This window comes from Fundulus heteroclitus, chromosome 19 (assembly GCF_011125445.2).
Source record: "Fundulus heteroclitus isolate FHET01 chromosome 19, MU-UCD_Fhet_4.1, whole genome shotgun sequence".
NCBI lineage: Eukaryota > Metazoa > Chordata > Actinopteri > Cyprinodontiformes > Fundulidae > Fundulus > Fundulus heteroclitus.
In genome coordinates this window covers 21,241,541-21,264,382 of record NC_046379.1, presented here as the reverse complement: position 1 = coordinate 21,264,382, position 22,842 = coordinate 21,241,541, and the positions used below count along the sequence as shown (strand labels likewise).

The 22,842-nt window shown below is 42.0% G+C and overlaps 3 gene segments (V, D, J or C); all 3 read right to left on the bottom strand.

The window, feature by feature from the left end:
* LOC118567022 overlaps positions 1-7,590 on the bottom strand; it is a 51,081-nt gene extending 43,491 nt beyond the window's left edge. Inside the window, 2 exon segments of the C gene segment in view lie at positions 7,458-7,499; positions 7,584-7,590. Coding sequence covers positions 7,458-7,499; positions 7,584-7,590 — 49 coding nt within the window.
* On the bottom strand, positions 2,263-2,945 carry LOC118567045. The segment is given in 1 exon segment: positions 2,263-2,945. A coding segment is annotated over 1 exon segment (423 nt).
* Positions 7,591-9,972: 2,382 nt separating the features above from the next.
* On the bottom strand, positions 9,973-18,616 carry LOC105922353. The segment is given in 3 exon segments: positions 9,973-10,454; positions 11,459-11,563; positions 18,598-18,616. Coding segments are annotated over 3 exon segments (447 nt in total).
* Positions 18,617-22,842: the final 4,226 nt, after the last annotated feature.

Below are 22,842 nucleotides of genomic sequence, written 5' to 3'. Positions count from 1 at the left end.
TTTAGTTAAGTTGTGAAACAACAAAGACAAGAGGCTCAACATCAGGGGTGTCCAAAGTGTGGCCTGGGGGCCATTTGCTGTCCTTGAAGTGATTTTTGTGCAGCCCTTGACAGAGATACAAAAATAGCACAAATTTGGTTTTGAAGCGTAAGGTTAGAGGCTGATGTTGATTAAAAAAGAGATGTGGCAATGAGATGGAAAGTTTATGGAAAATTGTTTTATTAGGGTGTTTGGTTCTAGAAAGGCCTATCGCCTGTGTAAACTGCTGTGCTGGAACTTGATCAAATCACCATTTCTTTCATTTAATAAGAAACTCAGGAATCAGTAATCATTATTCCCCACAACAAGTTTAGCTAATCAACAATTTAGTAAATCCAGCTGCATAAAGCAGGAATTTCTGAATAAAGTGAGACTCAATTCGTGGTCTTGAAGCCCAGAAGAGACAGCTCTCTCAGCAGCTGCAGAGGAGAGGAGGCCTGAGCAGTGTCGGGTAAGGTGCCCTGCTGCCAGGACTCCACTCTTCCCTTACCCTTCAAGGTCAATGCCTGTGTATGCTGAGTGTGAGAATCAATGTTTGGCTTTCATGTGCAAAGCTTCAGTCTGATGGTTTAAGATCATCTTACACCTAAACCTGGTTTAGGTGTAAGATGGTGCGAGGAGCAGATCAGAGCAGAACAGAGGTGGGAGAGTGATGGTGTGCAGCTGCACACCTTTGGTGGTGTGTTTACTTTTGTTTTGCTTCTCAATAAACTGCTGTGCTGGAACTTGATCAAATCACCATTTCTTTCATTTAATAAGAAACTCAGGAATCAGTAATCATTATTCCCCACAACAAGTTTAGCTAATCACCAATTTAGTAAACCCGGCTGGATAAAGCAGTAATTTCTGAATAAAGACAGACTCGTTTTTTGTTCTTGAAGCCCAGAATAAACAAAACGTTCAGACAAAGAGAAGAAATTAGATTTTTTAAATATTTGCAATTGTCTTTTCCTGTAAACAAGGGAAAACTGATATGTTCTTTTTCAGATCTACAGTGGTTTACAGTTTCATTTTCTACAGAAATCTTGGAAAAGCTGTTTAATAAAAGTCATCATAAACATTTTATTCATTAATCTGAAAGCTAGCATATAAACCTGCTTCCATCCACTTCAGTAAAGGAAACTAGATGATTCTATCATATTTATGTATGATAATTCATTTTGTTTATTAGAGAAAATCTCATGGAGGAGATGTGCAAATATAAATAAGTGTTGTATGTAGAAGAATCAACATTTGACCTGAACTTAAAATGAGAAGTAAATATTCTCAGGAGATGAAGTGGTGGTCCGGATCACCTCTGCTCTTTCTGTTTCATCAGAGCAGGTGTGGATTTGCATGATCTTAATGCATCACTGCTCCTCACAGTTTAAGTTGCCGCTGTTCCAGAAGGTCCAAAGTGTGTTTCTGCTCTGACACTGAAACCTGCATCAGGATGATGTCTCCACTGACTCTGGTTGTTCTGTTGGGTTTTCTCACTCAGGGTCAGGCTCACTTATAAATCTGTCTCATTGATTTGGTTTAAACTCAAAGGTTTTACATTTTTGCCATTTTTCTTTGACATTCTGATTTAAAATGTTCATTTCTCATTTCAGGGTCGTCTGCCAACAATTTTCTGACTCAGTCTGAAGGATCAAAGTTAGTTAGTGTTGGATCGACTGTGACCATCAGAGCCACAGGAAGTTCTAATATTGCTGCTGATCTCAGTTGGTACCTTCAGAAACCTGGACAGCCTCCCAAACTTCTTATATATAGTACTTCAACTCGGTTCTCAGGAACTCCATCTATATTCAGAGGCAGTAGATCTGGTTCTGATTACACTTTAACCATTGATGGAGTTCAGGCTGAAGATGCTGGAGATTATTACTGTCTGGGTTACCATGGCAGTGGTGTGTTGTTCACACAGTGATTTAGAGCCGTACAAAAACCTCCTTCAGTCTGACTGAAGGCTGCAGGTGCAGAGAGTCTGTGAGGTGAAATGGTTCAGTGAACACATCACAGAAGTTAGCAGGAAAAACACAGAACAGCTAAAAAAGACAAATGTTCAAATTAAATAACTATAGATCAATTTAAAAACAAACGGTTAAATTGTGGTTTTATAAATATGGATTTCAATAAGTATCTAGAATCTTCTAGAAACTTTAGAGCAGGTGGAAAAACATCATGGAAAGAGATTTGATCAAGAATATTAATTTTGTAACACAGAAATAAAAACAAAGACAGTGATTATCATATATCTGTACTTTTATTGAAACAATCCTTCACTTCTACTTTTATCACAGAACATGAGTAAGATGAGTTTTAGAAATCAGTGTGAACATGAAAAGTAATCTTGCTGAATAAACTCTGAGAGCATCCTGACTTGCAGACATGAAGCTGAGGCTCTACTCTGAGCAGCGGGCAGGGTCCAGGCTTTGAGTGACAGGACTCTGTCCACTCTGATTGGCCTCACAGCTCACTGAGCCCGCCTTCCTCCACTGGTCTGCAGGGAGGCTCAGGGTGCTGCTCCAGCTGTAGAGGCCGTCCCTCCCCAGGACCTCCAGGCTGTTAGACACCCCTGAGGACCTGCTGCTGCCCCCCACCTTCCAGCCCAGCCTCCAGGTTGAGGGGAAGCCTCCGCTGGCCAGACACACCAGTGTGACGCTGCTCTGCTGCTCCTCCTCTTTGGAGGGGGGGAGGACGGTCAGGGTGGGCCGCACCACACCCACTGGAGGAGAGAGGGGGAGAAAAGAGGCAGCAATGAGAATGAAAGCTGCTAAAAACACCTTCAGAGCTTCATTATCCATGATTACTGATGACATCTTCATCTGTCCCTCATATTATGTGACTCTTAATGATGAAACCCTGGGATGATTGAACTGAGAGCTGAAACACTGGTGGAAACAGTTCAGACGTTGACATCTGTTTCTTTCACTTCCTTAAAACGCCACGGAAAACAAATGAACCACGAACACCAAGCAGATCTGAGTTTACTCAGAAAATATTAGCCCTGTTCAGCAGGAATCCAGATTAAAGGCTATTAATTATAAAATGATCACAAACATTTGTTTAAATAAGTGAAAATAACCTAATAAAGAAAACGTAAAAATCTTAGTTAAAATGAAGGTTAGTTGTCAGAAAAAAATGTAAACTTCAAACATCTAAAGTAATACCAATATATTGTTGAACTATACATTTTATTGACAAGATAAGTTCAATAGGATTTATGATTAAAACCATTTTCAGCCCTGATGAAACACTGACTTCTGCAAAGTGGAGATTTAATCATTATTTAAATAATGGAAAGTGTACAAACCTTGATGTCAATGTAATTAGTTAAGCCCAAAACATATAATTTATATAAATATAATGACTTTAGCCACAAAGTAAAGTTTTCTGGTACTTACAGTCAACGGTGAGTTTGGTTCCTCCACCAAAAGTCCACCACAGTGATACAAAGTCATTAAGAGGCCGTACAAAAACCTCCTGCACTGTCAGCAACCAGTTTTTGGCTGAAATGCTGCTTTTCAGTATAAATAAATTACATTTATACTTTATTTAATCTATAAATCATCCATCCATCACAATTCAGCTTTAAATGTTTTAATAATTTAAGATTTTTTATTTTATCACCCAAAAGAAATAAAAGTTATTTTTCTTCCTGTGAGATATTGAGACATTCTTTAATAATTCAGCTTTTATTCTGTTTCAAACCTAAAAAAATGTTTTTCAAAATAATTTAAATACATTTTCTTAAAAATGGGTAACTTCTAGTAATCTATAATATCTTCACCTGTAAATTTTAGAAAAAAACAGGAGAATTATAAATATACCTTGAACAGAGAAATAATTTAATCCAAATACTGAAAATCCTTCATGTTGTCTCTATTTTCTCTTCTTGTATTCCAATAAGATCCTGAATGGTTTAAATGGCTAAACTATTTGTGCTGATGTTGTGTCTGTGTTTGTCTTCAGCGTGCTGAGAGCAGAGCAATCATTTCCATAGAGAGGAGGCTTTGCATGGTCAGCTGATCCTCCAGGGAACTGAGAAGGTTTATAGTCCTGTGAGTTCAACACTGCAGGACTCAGACCTGTCAGTGGAGCCAGCAGAAACAACCAGCACCATGACCCTCATCACCATCCTCATCTGGACGCTGACCTGCTGCTGTTTTACAGGTTCATTCCCTCAGCAACATTTCCAGCATGATGTGCTGCCTTTTCTCTCATTTCTTTCTGCTGATAAATGAAGGATTTGTTTTTGTCTGCAGGATGCAGCGCTCAGGTGACTGTGACTCAGCCTCCACTGGTGACATTTACACCAGGATCCACTGCCACCATCAAGTGTACCACAAATCCTGCTGTTGCCCGCTATACTAATGGTAACCAGGGTATGTTCTGGTATCAGCAGAAACCAGGACAGCCTCCAAAGAGCCTTATATATGATGTACATAAACTTCAATCAGGAACACCAGATCGGTTTAGTGGCAGTGGAAGCGGGACTGACTTCACTTTGACCATCAGTGGAGTTCAGGCTGAAGATGCAGCAGTTTATTACTGTCAGAGTCACCATCTAGTAAACAGTAACTGGGTGTTCACACAGTGATTAGTCGCCGTACAAAAACCTCCCTCAGTCAGACTGCAGACTCACTGAGCTGTTAGAGCAGAAACTGACTGCAGCTGCTGAGGAGGAAGAGACTCTGATACAGACCACTGAACACAGAGCTGACAGAAACATCACCAAGCACTAATCTCACACATGAGAGCAAATATTCATGATTAACTTTGTTTTTTAATTCTTTTAGATCTTTCTCATTTGGCGGTAAATGGAGCAACATTCATATAATCAACATTGGCATCTTCTCCTTTTCCACCGAGCCCAACTTCTTCGTACCCTGGCAGATTTAGGTTTAACCTAATCTTTTGGTTTGATCAAGATGTTGCTTCCTGCTTGAAGAAATTTCAACGTTATGAAGTTCTGACTTGACTCTGGCAGATTTAGGTTTAGATTAATCTTTTAATTTGACCATCATGTTTCTCCTCACTGAAAGTAATGTCAACATTTTGGAGTGGCCCTGCCAGAGTCCTGACTTGATTCTGTGAGAGAATTTGTGGAGCTACTGATCAGGGTGATGGGAAAGAGGCCTTCTGACCTCAAAGACTTGTGGCTCATCACCAAAGATAAATCATCTAAATACTGGTGGAGACCTGAAAAAGGCTGGTTATTAATCATTAGAAGAGTTTGATTGTGGAGTAAGATCTCCTATCAGAACCAAAGTTCTTGGTTGCATAAAACATATTCAAAATATAAATCTTCTGAGGGTATGCATAATTTTGTGCTGAGCTGCAGAATCAGTAGGAATGGGTACGTATCACTCAAAGTGATTTCATGTGGTCTTTGACCACAATAAAAAAATTGACACAAATGTGTTTTTCTAGCACAAGGTTGGAGGTTGATGGAGTTTAAAAAAGATCTGGCAGACAAAGTTTCCCTGATGTGATTCTTCTGAAAGACGACACAGACAAATTCAAATCCTTTAAAAATGGAAGATACAACACAAAAGCGCTAATTTTTTTATCAGCCAGGTTTTTTGGTTTTAATTCAATTTCATAGTAAATATGAACACAAAACCTCCATTGACTTTCACTCAAGAACAGACCTTGGTGGACTATTTAGTAAATCCCACTGAGTAAAGCAGGAGTTCTGAAGAAAGACCGACCCATTTCCTGTTCTTTAAACTGAGAATAAATAAGAAATTGGGTGAAGTTAATAAATATTTTATGTTTCAGATCTAAAAAGATTTACAGCTCCTTTTTTCTACAGAAATTTAAAACAAGCTTTTTATTTAAGCTTGTAAAACTTGAGTAAAGGATACTATATTCCTCTTTATTAATTTTCCAATTGCAAATTAGTTTTACAGCAAGTCACAATAAAAAAAAGAAAACAGACAAACAACATTTAATTAGAGGACATGGCACTAGATTCCTCTTCTTCAGCTGAAGCAATTTGTCGTTATATTTTTTGTCCAGGATATTGATACCATTTATGATAATATCCTTTTTCGATGGTGCCTGTGTATTTGATCCATTTCCATTTTGTAACAGCCTGACAAAACCTGTAGGAATTGCATCAAAAACCGTATTATATTCTTTTGAAGACACTGGGAAATTAAATGTCCTCAAAAACTCGGTGTATGCAAGGAGATTACCTTTTCCATTCACTCATTGGGATACATAAATTATATTATTTTGGATCCAATTCTCATAGAATATTGACTTATTTTCAAATTTAATATATTGTTTCAAATAAAAACTTTGTGTGCGGAAAAGTTGTGTTTGTACATAAGAAGCCAGCATGATAAAATCTGTCTGTGAAAATTAGATAATTGGATGTTTGTTTACATCAAAATCACATTTAAGGAGGAATTCAAACCTCCAACTTTCTTAAAGATGAGGTTTGACATTAGGAACCAAAACTTATGTTTGTCTGTAATAAAATGTTTGATCCAGTTCAACTTTAATATCAGATTCGATGTGTTGAAATTTAGCATATTTAAGCCCCCCTGATGAGGATCATGAAGTACTGATCTATTTAGGTAATGAGATTTATTTTTCCAGATGAAGTTATAAAGAGCCCAGTCTACTTTCTTTTGACGTGTTTAGGAACATCTATCACTTTTGCAGGATATACTAAACGACATAACCTTGATGTTTTGGATAAAAGGATTCTGCCTTTCAGTGATTTGTCTCTCATGAGCGATAAAACAAATATATATCAAATAAATGTTGAAGGTTGGTTATTACTCTCTCTGACTAGACAAATAATTTGCTTCTTGTTTGACAGGAATCAAACAACCCTCATAAAGAGGAAACAGAACACATTTTTAAGTTTTAAAGTGAGCCCAGATACTTTAGAGAAAGCATCAATACAGTGCAAAATCTTTTTTACCTGAAATTTATCTTTCAAGAAATTGGCTGTATTATCTGCTAGTTGACAGCATTTGATCTCCTGACCTGAGATGGTGATCCCTTCAAATTAATCATTTTGTATCTGCAGCACTAACATTTGCATCACCAACAGAAAAACAGTAATTGGATTTCCTTGTTTTATATCCTGAGAGATGGGAAATCTTCGAGTGGTTCCCCATTCAAGCTTAACTGAAGACCCGGATCTGACTCGCATCATCCATGTGCATTTCCCTCATGTAACGACGTCGGAGTTAAAGGCTGTCCGAAATCAGCACAGCATTCTGAAGCTCCTTTCCTACCCATGACAGATATTAATTTAGAAGTACAGGCCTGCTCCTGCTTAGCTCTGAAGGCCCATTTTTACCCCGGTTTAAGATTTGGCAGTAAATGAGAAAAAACATTGATCAGAGGTAAACATTGTAATATGCATATTCAATTCATTAGGAATTCCCAATGGAGACAAAAGTTTACATTACCAGTGTTATCTACGTCCTTCTCCCAGGTATTGCAGCTTTTGTCTGATCAAAGTTTAAAAAAGACATCCTTTTAATACTGACTGCCCTCCTTCTTTGAGTTAGGGAGGTAGGGGGTCTGTGGGCCACCTGCCATCTGCCCTGCTTGCCCATGCACTCCCCAAACAAAGAGAGTCCTCCACTCCGCAAAGGGGTCAAGCCAAATGACTTACCCCCCCCCCCCCCCCCCCCCCCCCCCCCCCCCCCCCCGCCATAAAACTCATGTAATGTTTATCTTACCCTCAAAGGGGGAGACAGTCAAAACTCATGCATTCCTCAGCACTCCAATATGAATACAGCTAAGATATTTATTTTCCTCAACACAGACTTCTTATTGTTGCCCCTATGAAAGGTCAAGGAACAGGAGCTAGAAGCTATTATTAAGGGTATTTGGATGGAGACCAATAATACAGTATGTTGCTTAAAGGAACAATAAGTAATAATGACACCTAGTGGTTAAGATCAGAAAAACACATACACAATGCCTTTAATGGAGACCTGCCATTTAGTCAATGGTCTGTATCTGCTGTGAAACTCCACTGAATCTTTACTTCCACAGGATAGATATATGTTGTATTTTGTTCTATTTCTGGTCCGCTTATCTTACTGGCTTTGTTTAGCCCTGTAGGCAAACTGCAAGAGATCTATAATATTGTCTGTTTGGGCTAAGAACAATGTTTTCAGCACTTTCACAAAACATTTTATAACTAAAGAGGTCAGGGCCACAGGTTTAAAATTGTTAAAAGCTTTGGGGTGGGAGTGTTTGGGAAATTAAACCACTATTGACTGTTTCCAAGTTCTACTATTCTATTACATTTATTCGGCTACAATATTTTCCTTTTTTCATTAGAGCACATCTCATGGAGGAGTGTGCAAATATAAAGAGCTGTTGTATCAAGAAGATCATGAAAGATAAGAAATAACGTTGAACTGAACTTAAAATGTGAAGTAAATATTCTCAGGAGAAGAAGTGGTGGTCCGGATCACCTCTGCTCTTTCTGTTTCATCAGAGCAGGTGTGGATTTGCATGATCTTAATGCATCACTGCTCCTCACAGTTTAAGTTGCTGCTGTTCCAGAAGGTCAAAGTGTGTTTAATATATTGTTGTTCCAAATTAAAACTTTGTGTGGGGAAAAGTTATGTTTGTACATCCGGCCCAATTTTGTTTCTATTGTTTAAAACTCCTTTAGGTCAGCTTATACGTCGATTTAATCACATCTCTTATTATTTTTATGCCGATGCCTTACTCTTATACTTTTTGTTTAAACCGTCTGAGTTTTTTAATTTGACAATTCTAAGTGATTTCTTAGTTGAGATTAAAAATTGGTTAAATATAAACTGCTTGGAGCTGAACCAAACAACATCACACCTGATGAAAGGAATCCTGAAATTAGAAAACATAAGTTTCCTAGGATCCTCCATTCAGTCTGACCTAAGAAATCTGGGTGTTATTTCTGACAGTTCTGTGTATCTTGATCATCATTCCATGAAATTATCTCAGAATTGTTTTTATCATCTTGGGAATATTGTTAAACTTGGGACCATGTCTAGATTTGATCTTGAAGTTATCTTACATGCTTTTCCATCATCTCGGGTGGACTATTGTAATGGTATTTTTACTCATTTTAACAAATCTGCAATGCATCACATTCAAACTGTGCAGAATGCTGCAGCTAGACTTTTAACAGGAACTAGCAGGGGAGCACATAAAACTCCTGTTCTAGCCGCTCTTCACTGGCTACCAGTTAATTTTAGGTTCCAGTTTAAACTTCTTGTTTTAACTTTTAGGGTCCTGCATGGTCAGACCACCCAGGATATTTCTGCCATGCTTAAGCCTCAGACTTCTGCCAGAGCTCTGAGGTCTGCTGATCAAAATCTTTTGTTAGCCTCACACACTAGGTTTAAAACCTGTTTGGATCGCTGCTTTCCAGCTGTTGCACCCTGACTGAGAGATTCTCTCCCATTGTTTTTATATCATGTGGATTATCTTTACCATTTTAAAATGCAGCTAAAACATATCTGTATAGACTGGCTTTTAATGTAGTTTGTTGTCATGTCTTTATGGCTTTTGCTTTGTGTGTCGTGAAGCACTTTGTAATTTTATCTGTGAAAGGTGCTTTACAAATACATTTTTTTATTTACTTTTACTTCCTAAAATCTAATAAGGAAAACACCAAGCAGTGATGAACTCTAAAACTAAACTATATGAAGCAATTCACACAGTTAAATACCAGTAAAAAAAATTAGCACCGATTAAAGCCCCAAACCTCAAAGAACCCTAAATCATGACAAGGACAATGCTCATCATCAAGCTGCAATTTTATTAAACTATAGTTTTATTAGAGAGCATGAGAAAGATTAGATTTTAATAGTTTAGGTTTCTAAACCATTTGAGAAATTTTAAAGCAAGCAGAAAACCAACATGAGATGAAATCTGATCACGAACATGAATCTTGAAACACAATAACAAAGACAGTGATTATCATAAATCTGTACTTTTATTGAAACAATCCCTTCACTTCTACTTTTATCAGAGAACATGAGTAAGATGAGTTTTAGAAATCACTCTAAATATGAAAAGTAATCTTGCTGAATAAACTCTGAGAGCATCCTGACTTGCAGACATGAAGCTGAGGCTCTACTCTGAGCAGCGGGCAGGGTCCAGGCTTTGAGTGACAGGACTCTGTCCACTCTGATTGGCCTCACAGCTCACTGAGCCCGCCTTCCTCCACTGGTCTGCAGGGAGGCTCAGGGTGCTGCTCCAGCTGTAGAGGCCGTCCCTCCCCAGGACCTCCAGGCTGTTAGACACCCCTGAGGACCTGCTGCTGCCCCCCACCTTCCAGCCCAGCCTCCAGGTTGAGGGGAAGCCTCCGCTGGCCAGACACACCAGTGTGACGCTGCTCTGCTGCTCCTCCTCTTTGGAGGGGGGGAGGACGGTCAGGGTGGGCCGCACCACACCCACTGGAGGAGAGAGGGGGAGAAAAGAGGCAGCAATGAGAATGAAAGCTGCTAAAAACACCTTCAGAGCTTCATTATCCATGATTACTGATGACATCTTCATCTGTCCCTCATATTATGTGACTCTGAATGATGAAACCCTGGGATGATTGAACTGAGAGCTGAAACACTGGTGGAAACAGTTCAGACGTTGACATCTGTTTCTTTCACTTCCTTAAAACGCCACGGAAAACAAATGAACCACGAACACCAAGAAGATCTGAGTTTACTCAGAAAATATTAGCTCTATTTAACTGACATCCAGATCAAAATCCCGATCTAAGATTATTAATTATAAAATTAATGTTTGTTTAAATAAGAAGTGAAAAAAACCTAATAAAAAATGAAAAACAATAGAGTAAAAACTAAGCTTGGTGGTCAGAAAGAATTGAAACTTAAAATATTCAGTAAGTAAGTAGTAAGTAGCAATGTAATTTTGACCTATACATTAGGCATTACTAGACATATACGATGTATGATTTCAAACATTTCCAATTTTGAAGAAACACTGACTTTTGCAAAGCTAATTTCTAAACATGGCGATATACTTATTTAAAAAATGTACTGTCCAAACCTTGCTTTAAAATAAAAGTTAGGGAAAAAAAATTTAAATAAGAAGTTAAAATAAACTAATAAATAAAACATTAAAAACCGAGTAAAATGAAGACTGGTTGTCAGAAAAAAAAAGAAACTTCAAAAATGTAAAGTATTAACAATATATTATTGAACTATACATTTTATTGACAAGAGAATTTTAACAGGATCTATCATTAGAACCATTTTCAGCCCTGATGGAAAACTGACTTCTGCGAAGCTCATTCATCATTGTGAATGGAGATTTAATCATTAATTAAAAAATGTAAAGTGTACAAACCTTGATTTCAATTTAATTAGTTAAGTCAAAACAATATCATAATTTATATAAATATAATGAATATAGCCACAAAGTAAAGCTTTCTGGTACTTACAGTCAACGTTGAGTTTGGTTCCTCCACCAAAAGTCCACCACAGTGATACAAAGTCATTAAGAGGCCGTACAAAAACCTCCTGCACTGTCAGCAACCAGTTTTTGGCTTAAATGCTGCTTTTCAGTATAAATAAATTACAGTTTATACTTTATTTAATCTATAAATCATTCATTCATCACCATTCAGCTTTAAATGTTTTAATAATTTAAGATTTTTTTAATTTTATCACACAAGAGAAACAGACATTATTTTTCTTCCTGTGAAATATATAAATGTTCTTCAAGAATTCAGCTTTCATTCACTTTAAAAACAAAAAAAAAATGTTTTTCAAAATAATTTTAATAATAAATGCTTAAATAAGGGTAACTTCTAGTAATCTATAATATCTTTACCTGTGAGTTTTAGTAAAACAGGAGAATTATACATATACCTTGAAGAGAGAAATGATTTAATCCAAATACTGAAAATCCTTCATGTTGTCTCTATTTTCTCTTTTTGTATTCCGATAAGATCCTGAATGGTTTAAATGTCAAAACTATTTGTGCTGATGTTGTGTCTGTGTTTGTCTTCAGCGTGCTGAGAGCAGAGCAATCATTTCCATAGAGAGGAGGCTTTGCATGGTCAGCTGATCCTCCAGGGAACTGAGAAGGTTTATAGTCCTGTGAGTTCAACACTGCAGGACTCAGACCTGTCAGTGGAGCCAGCAGAAACAACCAGCACCATGACCCTCATCACCATCCTCATCTGGACGCTGACCTGCTGCTGTTTTACAGGTTCATTCCCTCAGCAACATTTCCAGCATGATGTGCTGCCTTTTCTCTCATTTCTTTCTGCTGATATATGAAGGATTTGTTTTTGTCTGCAGGATGCAGCGCTCAGGTGACTGTGACTCAGCCTCCACTGGTGACATTTACACCAGGATCCACTGCCACCATCAAGTGTACCACAAATACTGCTGTTTACCGCTGGTCTAGTAGTGACCAGGCTATGTCCTGGTATCAGCAGAAACCAGGACAGCCTCCAAAGCTCCTGATATATTTGGTGGATGATCTTGAATCAGGAACACCAGCTCGGTTTAGTGGCAGTGGAAGCAGGACTGACTTCACTTTGACCATCAGTGGAGTTCAGGCTGAAGATGCAGCAGATTATTACTGTCAGAGTTTCCATGTCACAAATAGCTATGTGTTCACACAGTGATTAGTAGCCGTACAAAAACCTCCCTCAGTCAGACTGCAGACTCACTGAGCTGTTAGAGCAGAAACTGACTGCAGCTGCTGAGGAGGAAGAGACTCTGATACAGACCACTGAACACAGAGCTGACAGAAACATCACCAAGCACTGATCTCACATATGAGAGCAAATATTTATGATAAACTTTAGTTTTTAGTCCATTTGGCAGTTGAGTCCATACCCTGGCAGATTCAGGTTAAGATTAATCTTTTAATTTGACCATCATGTTTCTCCTCACTGGAAGTAATGTCTACATTTTGGAGTGGCCCTGCGAGATTCCTGACTTGAATCTGAGAGAGAATTTGTGGAGCTACTGATCAGGGTGATGGGAAAGAAGCCTTCTGACCTCAAAGACTTGTGGCTCATCACCAAAGATAAATCATCTAAATACTGGTAGAAACCTGAAAAGGCTGGTTATAAATCATAAGAAGAGTTTGATTATGGACTATGAGCTTTTATCAGAACCACAGGTCTTGGTTGGATAAAAATGATTCAAAATCTACAATTAATACAAGCAGAAAGCAAATTAATCTTATCGAGTCATAATGTATAGATAAATACATATGTTGACTTCTTTGAAAAAGAACTGTTATTTTTTATTTAAAAACTCTGATTCAGATGAGAGAAATTTTCTTACATTTAATGTTCCCTCTCCAGACTGTAGAGATTGTAAATGTCTGAGCTCCATGGTGGTGGAGAGCTCATACAGTGATCTTGACTGGTGGAAAAACAAAGCAAACAAAAACTTCTCCAGTTTGAATGAAGCTGCAGGAGCTGAGGCTTGGTGAGACAGATCTGCTGGGAAGTTAATAAATGACAACTTTAATCAAGAAAAACACAATCCTGAAGCAAACTCACAGTTATTAAAAGCAGCTTTAACTTCAATGTTCTCCATTAAAGCTTTTACAGTGTTCAGCTTTAAGGGCGCTTAGTTACTGTGATTATTGAGACACATCAGTAAACTGACTTTGTCCTGTTAGACTCTTGTCCTATATTGACATAGAGTTCCAACAGTGTCCAGGGTGGTCACACTTCAAAGCATCATGCTCGTTTATATTGAAGGTGATTAGTGGTGATTTTGGTAATAATACTATCCTTGTTGTTCTTCTAATCTTTATTATTATCAGCACCAAGAAAATACAGTACACACACAGGAAAAGACAGCATGCTACAACATCCATGAGTCACAGCTTCCTCCATCTTTGATGTATTTGACCGGAAGTTGTCTTTTAACAAGTCTTATTCCCAAGTTTTAAACCACAAGTTTAAATGTACCATGACTTCTTATTAAAAAACATCATAAGCATCTTGTTTCAGGAAGGTAATATATAAACCTGCTTACATCTACTTCAGTGAATCAATCTACGATTCTATTATATTTATATGGCTAAGATATTTTTCTTTGTTTATTAGAGCACATCTCATGGAGGAGACAAATATAAAGAAGCGTTGTAGAAAAAAATGCATGAAAGATCGACAAACAACATTTGAACTGAACTTAAAATGACAGGTAATTATTGCCTGGAGATGCAGTGGTAGTTTTGATCATAGACATTATATAATAGTAGACACCACATTGACTGTCGCGGAGCAGAAATTACGGCCGCCATCTTGGGGCGGTCGTCCTGCTACCCCAACCTTAAACCTTAAACCTGCTGGTTTAAGGTGAACAGACGAAGGATGCCTCAGCACTGTGCGGTGTATTTTTGTTTGAATTGATGGATTATTGACTGTCCATCAATGTTGATTTTTATTAGAATGTTATATTCCTGTATTTTGTCCACCAACAAAATTCAAGCTTGCTGTAGGAGCAATCTCTCTATGTTTGTTACGTTTTAGAATTTAGATTACTTAGTTCATTTTGATTTATTTGCCTATTTGTTGTATAAATATTTTTGTTTAAATTTAGTTGTTTAGAATACAATTATTTGTTAGTAATTTGTTTAATTAGTTAACTGATTTTGTTTGAGTCTTGGATGTGTCACATATATACATAGACTTTAGGTAGCTCAGGATGAACGTGGGTGGTCATATGGTTTTTTACCAGTCCTTCAGTCCTCAGGAACCAACAGTCAGTCACCATTAGTCAATCAATGAGTGAGCAGGTGAAGCAATCACCAATGCAGGAACCAGAGCAGGAGAGGCAGCAAGGGATGGTTTCAAGTTTGTACCATGTTTGCCTGCAGAGACCTGGAATAAACCAACACGGAACAGCATTTTGATGTGTTTTTGCAATTTTTGTACTGCTTAAACCAGAAGCCCACGCTTCATCAAGTGACTATTTAAGTTACATTCACTTTTAGTTTGTTCAACTTTAAGTCTTGAGTTTTTAGGTTGTCATGGACAAGTAGTCACTACACTTGCTAATGTTCGGTGCTGGTGTCGTGCCAAACGAGTTATTCCCGACAAAATTTAAATAATAATAATATAATAAAAACAATTATTTAAGACACGTGTGTGTATATATGTATACATTTGTGTCTAAATGTGTTTGTGTATATAGTAATAAAAAAAAATATATAAAAATGTGTGAGTGGCAGTGTTTTGGAACATACATCCTATCAGAATATTCTATTACTTTTAACCCCACTAAGAATATTTAAATGCACTGAACCATTTGTTATAATAGCTATAGTTTTAAGGTTTTCAGCAAAAAAACAAACAAACATGGAAATTAGTTCAATATTCAGTGAGTTATAGTTGATTAAAATTGATTCTGCTCCTGGTCAACACATTACACTGAGCAAAGCTGTCGACCGCCCCAAGATGGCGCACCCAAATCTCGTCAGTGCCCATAGGCAAAAGGGTCGATGCGGGGTCTACTCTTTATATTATGTCTAAGGTTTGAATCACCTCTGTTCATTTTATCATTGCAGGTGTGGATTTGAACTCTGAACTTAGAAATACAGCAAAGGGGAAGACTACTGGGACCATCCATCAACGTGAAAGAAAATGTGGAGGTGCACGGTTTCAGATACTGACTTCTTTAGTAAAACAGTCCACAAATGCAATATCTGATGAGAAACTGGTCCTGGGGGCCAGAGATACCTTATAGGGGTCATGCTGAGCTTGAAGTGGAGGCTGTGGGTTTGACTGATCCAGAAAGAAGTTTAAAGTCAGAGATTCAGCACGCTCTTCACCGGTGCCTTGTCTCTTTGGAATAAATGTGATGAAACAAAGCCAGGACCTAATATATGGTGAGTTTATAACCACAATGAATAATAAAGCTTGACTCTAACTGGAGGCAGACTTTTAATTGAGTGCTGAGATACTGCTGAGGAATGTGCATCGTCCAACGATCATTGGGAGAGAGGAAGGGTTCACCTGGGCAGGTCGCTGGTTTATCACAGTCCTAGAATCATCTCCTACTGAATCTTGCTCTCAATATGGAGTCAAGTGATCAGAAACAGGTGATGAAGTGAACGCTGCTTGTTGGGACTTTGATGCAATCAACTGGTTCCCTTATATAGGAAATTTATTTTGACCAATCTGTATAATCTGACCCAATCTGTGTAATATGATTGAACATAACGTTGTAAAGTGCCTTGAGATGACATGTTTCATGAATTGGCACTATATAAATAAAATTGATTTGAATTGAAAGAGGTGATGGACAGTGATGTTGAGCTTATTAAGCAAACAGTTATGGTAAATATTTGTGGAAAGAAGGGTTTACTGTTTTTCACAAGCGTTAGTTTTGATGTTGGTCGTTTGCATTGAGTTTTGGTTGCTACAAATATTTTTCGGTAGAAATGAATCCACTGCAAAGATGATAAAGATAAACAAAGAAAAAAAAGGAACGTAAACCATAACAGCTTTAAAAACAATAAACAAGAAACAGATTTTAATTATCTTAATGTGTTAATTATGCATAGTGTCAGGATGCAGCGTGAGGGCTGCATGCTGAGCCTCTCTCCCTCTCTCTCGTTACTGCGCAGCCTGATGGGTTTCACCTGGCAGGCTGCAATTAACTCGCAACTGCTTCCACCTGGTTCCACCCTTATTTAAACATACCTCTTTCTGCTCTCGTTGCCGGCCCGTAGTGTTCACTCCCGTTCAGTCTCAGTCTGCCTTCATCCTCTGTTGCGCCTCAGCCAGAGATTTTCCCACGTCTGGTTGCCAGAGTTCCTGCGCCCGCGCCTATCTGCACCTACCAGAGATTTTCCCACGTCTGGTTGCCAGAGTTCCTGCGCCCGCGCCTATCTGCACCTCCAAGAATCCTCTCGGCTGCACGGTGAAATCTACAGCAGCCCCAACGTTCTTCAGTCCTTCAACTCAGCTCAACGTTCTCCAGTCCTTCAACTCAGCTCAACGTTCTCCAGTCCAGCAACTCAGCTCAACGTTCTCCGGTCCTGCAACTCAGTTCAACGTTCTCCAGTCCTGCAACTCAGCTCAACGTTCTTCGGTCCCGCAACTCAGCTCAACGTTCTTTGGTCCCGCAACTCAGCTCAACGTTCTTCGGTCCCGCAACTCAGCTCAACGTTCTTCAGTCCTGCAACTCAGCTCAACGTTCTTCGGTCCCGCAACTCAGCTCAACATTCTCCAGTCATGCAACTCAGCTCAACGCTTTCAAGTCCTCCGCTCCCGAGTCTCCTCCGGGTCAGTCTCCCCGTGCTCCTCCTGCTAGCCAGCTTCCGCACCCTTCACCTCCGTCCATAAAGACTTTGGTTCCTCTCGTCATTCACCCATCATTCTGTACAATAAAACTCACTTCAAGAACAAGCTCTGTGTGTGCGTGCTGTGTCCGGGTTCATCCAAAGACAAATCATGACAATTACGGGCCGGCCAAAGGATGAACCCGAGCACGCACAGAGCCTAGGTGCGGAAGCTGGTAGGATCCGCCCCGCCTCAGTTCCTGTCTGCGTGCCCAACTTCCCGTCTGCGTGCTCAAGTTCCTGTCTGCGTGTCTCAAGTTCCCACCTTAGATCTTAGTTACCTAGTTCAGCTTTATTTTTTCAGATTCTCGTTTTTTTTAGTTAGACATCCAGTTCTCTAGTTGTTGTTTTTGAGTTATTTTGGTCCCGAGGTTTTGAGTTACTTAGCATTCTTTGGTTTTACAGTTTTCTAGTGTTCCTTTAGAGTTCTTAAGTTGGTTAGTTGTTCAGCTTTCTGATAATTTATATAGGTTTAACCTTAGTCTGGTTTATCTAGGAATTTTGTGTTTCGGAAATATTTAGGAGGTTTTTTCCGTTTTCTTTAAAAGTATTTGAGTTTCTGTTTTGCTTTGGGTTTATTTTCAGTTTGGTTCAAGTGTTCTAGGTTTCCCTTTAGGCTTTCGAATTCTGGTCCTGAATTTTAGTTTTCACCCTAGGTTTCCTGTTTTTCTCGTGTTCTTATTTCTAGCTGTAGTTATCTAGTTTTTCATCAGTTTAATTGAACCTGCCCTCGTCTCCTTGTTTTGCTTGGTTTTATAGCTTAGCCCCAGGTTTCGGTCCCCCTCCTAGTTTTCTGGTTTGTTTTGGTTTTCCCGTCTAGCCCCTGTAGTTCCTCTCGAGTCCTGTCTTAGTCTTGTAGTCTTAGTCTAGTAACCCCCGTCTTAGCCTCGTACCTCCGTCTAGTCTAGTAGTCCATTGTTTTCCCTGGCCTAGTCCTCCTGTCATGTCTTCCTGTGTTTAGGCGCTGCCAGAGCCCTCCGGCGCTTCTAGTCACCGGCTGAGCCCTCTGGCGCACCCGCCTGTTGCTGCTTGGCGCATTCCCTGATTCTGGCGTGTTAGGACGCCATCCCTTCGTGTTTTCCGGCGTGTTAGGACGCCCTCCGCTCGTGTTTCCTGGCGTGTTAGGACGCCCTCCGTTTTTGCTTCCCCTGGCGTTCCCATACGCCAGTTCTTTTCCCCAGGTATTGCCATACACTAATTGTGCTCTAGCGTTCCTATACGCTGTTGAGCCCTAGTGTTATGGTCCACCTGTACCTTTCTCTGGCGTTTCCATACGCCAGTTCTTTCCCTGGCGTTTTCATACGCCCGTCCTCCTCCCTGGCTTATCTATATGCTAGTTGTGCTCCACCGTTTCCGTACACTGTTGGGCCCTAGCATATCAGTACGCCTGCACTTACCCCTTGGCGCTGCCGTGCGCCCGTTCTGCCTCGGCGTTTTCCTCACGCCCCGGCAATCTCTCCTTTGCGCCCCGGCGTTTCCCTCACGCCCCGGCGAGTCTCTCCTTTGCGCCCCGGCGTTTCCCTCACGCCCCGGCGAGTTGCTTACCTTGCGCCCCGGCGTTTCCCTCACGCCCCGGCGAGTTGCTTACCTTGCGCCCCAGCGTTTCCCTCACGCCCCGGCGATCTCTCCTTGCGCCTCGGCGTTTCCCTCACGCCCCGGCGAGTATCTCCTTTGCGCCCCGGCGTTTCCCTCACGCCCTGGCGAGTTACTTCCCTTGCGCCCCGGCGTTTCCCTCACGCCCTGGCGATCTTTCCCTTGTGCCCCGGCGTTTCCCTCACGCCCCGGCGAGTTACTTCCCTTGCCCCCCGGCGTTTCCCTCACGCCCTGGCGATCTTTCCCTTGTGCCCCGGCGTTTCCCTCACGCCCCGGCGATCTCTTCCCTAGCGCCCCAGCGTTTCCCTCACGCCCCGGCGAGTCTTTCCCTTGTGCCCCGGCGGTTCCCTCACGCCCTGGCAAACTTCTCCCTTGTGCCCCGGCGGTTCCCTCACGCCCCGGCGATCTCGTCCCTTGGGCCCCAGCGCTTCCCTCACGCTCCGGCGTTGTCTTCCCTTTGGCGTTTCCATACGCCCGTTCCTTTCCTTTGGCGTTTCCATACGCCCGTTCCTTCCCCTTGGCGTTCCCATACGCCCGTTCCTTGCCCTTGGCGTTCCCATACGCCCGTTCCTTGCCCTTGGCGTTCCCATACGCCCGTTCCTTGCCCTTGGCGTTCCCATACGCCCGTTCCTTGCTCTTGGCGTTTTCGCACGCCCTTTCCTTTCCCCCGGTGTCTCTGTACGTTAGTTGTGCTCCAGTGTTTTCTTGCGCTGTTGAGCTCTAACGTGTCAGTCCGCCTGTCCTTTCCCCCTTGGCGTTTCATACGCCCGTTACCTTCCTTAGCGCTGCTGTTGGCCCGTTCCTTCCCCTTTGGCGTTGTGTACGCCCGTTCCTTCCCCTTTGGTGTTGTGTACGCCCGTTCCTTCCCCTTTGGCGTTGTGTACGCCCGTTCCTTGGCGTTCCCATACGCCCGTTCCTTGCCCTTGGCGTTCCCATACGCCCGTTCCTTGCCCTTGGCGTTCCCATACGCCCGTTCCTTGCCCTTGGCGTTCCCATACGCCCGTTCCTTGCTCTTGGCGTTTTCGCACGCCCTTTCCTTTCCCCCGGTGTCTCTGTACGTTAGTTGTGCTCCAGTGTTTTCTTGCGCTGTTGAGCTCTGACGTGTCAGTCCGCCTGTCCTTTCCCCCTTGGCGTTTCATACGCCCGTTACCTTCCTTAGCGCTGCTGTTGGCCCGCTCCTTCCCCTTTGGCGTTGTGTACGCCCGTTCCTTGGCGTTTCCATACGCCCGTTCCTTCCCTTTGGCGTTTCCTTACGCCCGTTCCTCCCCCTTGGCGTTTCTGTACGCCCGTTCCTTGGCGTTTCTGTACGCCCGTTCCTTGGCGTTTCCGTACGCCCGTTCCTTGGCGTTTCCGTACGCCCGATCCTTCCCTTTTGGCGTTGTGTAGGCCCGATCCTTCCCTTTTGGCGTTGTGTACGCCCGTTCTTTCCCTTTGGCGCTGTGTTGCGCCCGTTCCTTCCCTTTGGCGCTGTCAAGCGCTCGCTCTTTCCCCCGGCGCTGTCAAGCGCTCGCTCTTTCCCCCGGCGCTGTCAAGCGCTCGCCCTTTCCCCCGACGCTGTCAAGCGCTCGTACCTTTCCCTGATGTGCCGCGCCCTAGTTGTGCACCGGCACATCAGTGTTCTTTAGCTCCTTGGTTCCCCCCGTGTTCTCTAGCTCCTTGGTTCCCCCCGTGTTCTCTAGCTCCTTGGTTCCCCCCGTGTTCTCTAGCTCCTTGGTCCCCTACTGTTCTCTAGCTCCTTGGTCCCCTAGTGTTCTCTAGCTCCTTGGTTCCCCAGTATTCTCTAGCTCCTTGGTTCTCCAGTATTCTCTAGCTCCTTGGTTCCCAGTATTCTCTAGCTCCTTGGTTTCCTAGTGTTCTCTAGCTCCTTGGTTCCCTAGTGTTCTCTAGCTACTTGGTTCCCCGTGTTCCCTGGCCCCTTTGGTTCTCCGTGTTCTCTGGTCCCTTGGTTACCTGTGTTCTCTAGCCCCTTTGGTGTTTGCTGGCTCTTTGGTCTCTCAAGACTCAGTTTTGACTCTTGCCCGCCTTCCTAGGCCCCCTCCACCCACCCAGCGTGGAGATTCTGGGCCGTCCGGTGTCCGGCCTTGGGGGGGGGGGGGTACTGTCAGGATGCAGCGTGAGGGCTGCATGCTGAGCCTCTCTCCCTCTCTCTCGTTACTGCGCAGCCTGATGGGTTTCACCTGGCAGGCTGCAATTAACTCGCAACTGCTTCCACCTGGTTCCACCCTTATTTAAACATACCTCTTTCTGCTCTCGTTGCCGGCCCGTAGTGTTCACTCCCGTTCAGTCTCAGTCTGCCTTCATCCTCTGTTGCGCCTCAGCCAGAGATTTTCCCACGTCTGGTTGCCAGAGTTCCTGCGCCCGCGCCTATCTGCACCTCCAAGAATCCTCTCGGCTGCACGGTGAAATCTACAGCAGCCCCAACGTTCTTCAGTCCTTCAACTCAGCTCAACGTTCTCCAGTCCTTCTACTCAGCTCAACGTTCTCCAGTCCTTCAACTCAGCTCAACGTTCTCCAGTCCTTCAACTCAGCTCAACGTTCTCCAGTCCAGCAACTCAGCTCAACGTTCTCCAGTCCTGCAACTCAGTTCAACGTTCTCCAGTCCTGCAACTCAGCTCAACGTTCTTCGGTCCCGCAACTCAGCTCAACGTTCTCCAGTCCTGCAACTCAGCTCAACGTTCTTCGGTCCCGCAACTCAGCTCAACGTTCTTCAGTCCTGCAACTCAGCTCAACGTTCTTCGGTCCCGCAACTCAGCTCAACATTCTCCAGTCATGCAACTCAGCTCAACGCTTTCAAGTCCTCCGCTCCCGAGTCTCCTCCGGGTCAGTCTCCCCGTGCTCCTCCTGCTAGCCAGCTTCCGCACCCTTCACCTCCGTCCATAAAGACTCTGGTTCCTCTCGTCATTCACCCATCATTCTGTACAATAAAACTCACTTCAAGAACAAGCTCTGTGTGTGCGTGCTGTGTCCGGGTTCATCCAAAGACAAATCATGACACATAGGTGTGAGAGATTTGTTTTAGTTTTTACAGATTTATTTAGTTTTACTGCTGTATTTTAGTTTGTATTCAACTTAGTCTTCCTTATTTCATTTAAACAGTCTTACTCTATTGTTCCACGTTAGGCTCATTAAATATGCTCCACGTTTTAATTAATCTATATTTCTTTTATTTTGACACAAGAGGGCAGCAGCTGTCTGTTTGTTGCAGGACCTGAAACTTCTCATTCAGCTCCAACTGTGCTGCTCTTGGTTGTGATTTGAATATCTGCTGCAGTTCCCTGAACATCAGGCTTTATTAAAGCGCTAAACTGTGTGCTCAGCTTTATTCTACAGGATTTTATTCTACTACATACATCCACAATGAAGATGTGTCTGATCTTATTGACAATACTGGCAGTCCAGTTTCATGGTGAGTTAGTAAATGGGGAAATATACTTTAATGCAGGATGTTCTGGATTTAAGCTTTTCATTCAACAAGATTTAACACATTTCTGATGTGTTTTTTACAGGGTTGACAGCAGATCCATCTGTGACTCAGTCTCCTGCTGTAAAGGCGGCTGCTTTGGGGGACACGGTCTCTCTGAGCTGTACAGCCAGTAAAGGAGTTGATGATGATCTCAGTTGTACAAAAACCTCCCTCAGATCAGACAGCTGGGCTGAAGGAAACTGATATGCACCACTGCTCACATGAACACATACGCCCATCCTTGTTTAATGTACATAGTGAGGGCCATGCCTCATCTTCCATAGACTTCTAATCATCTTCAAGCCTTTCTGCGGTCTAACCCTAACCTAAACCTAACTGACACCATAGAGCTAAACCTAAGAATAAAAGTGAGGGCTGAACAAATGTCGTCACTTTACACCAAAGTCCTCACTTTTCTAGTAAAATGATCAAAAAATGCTGTC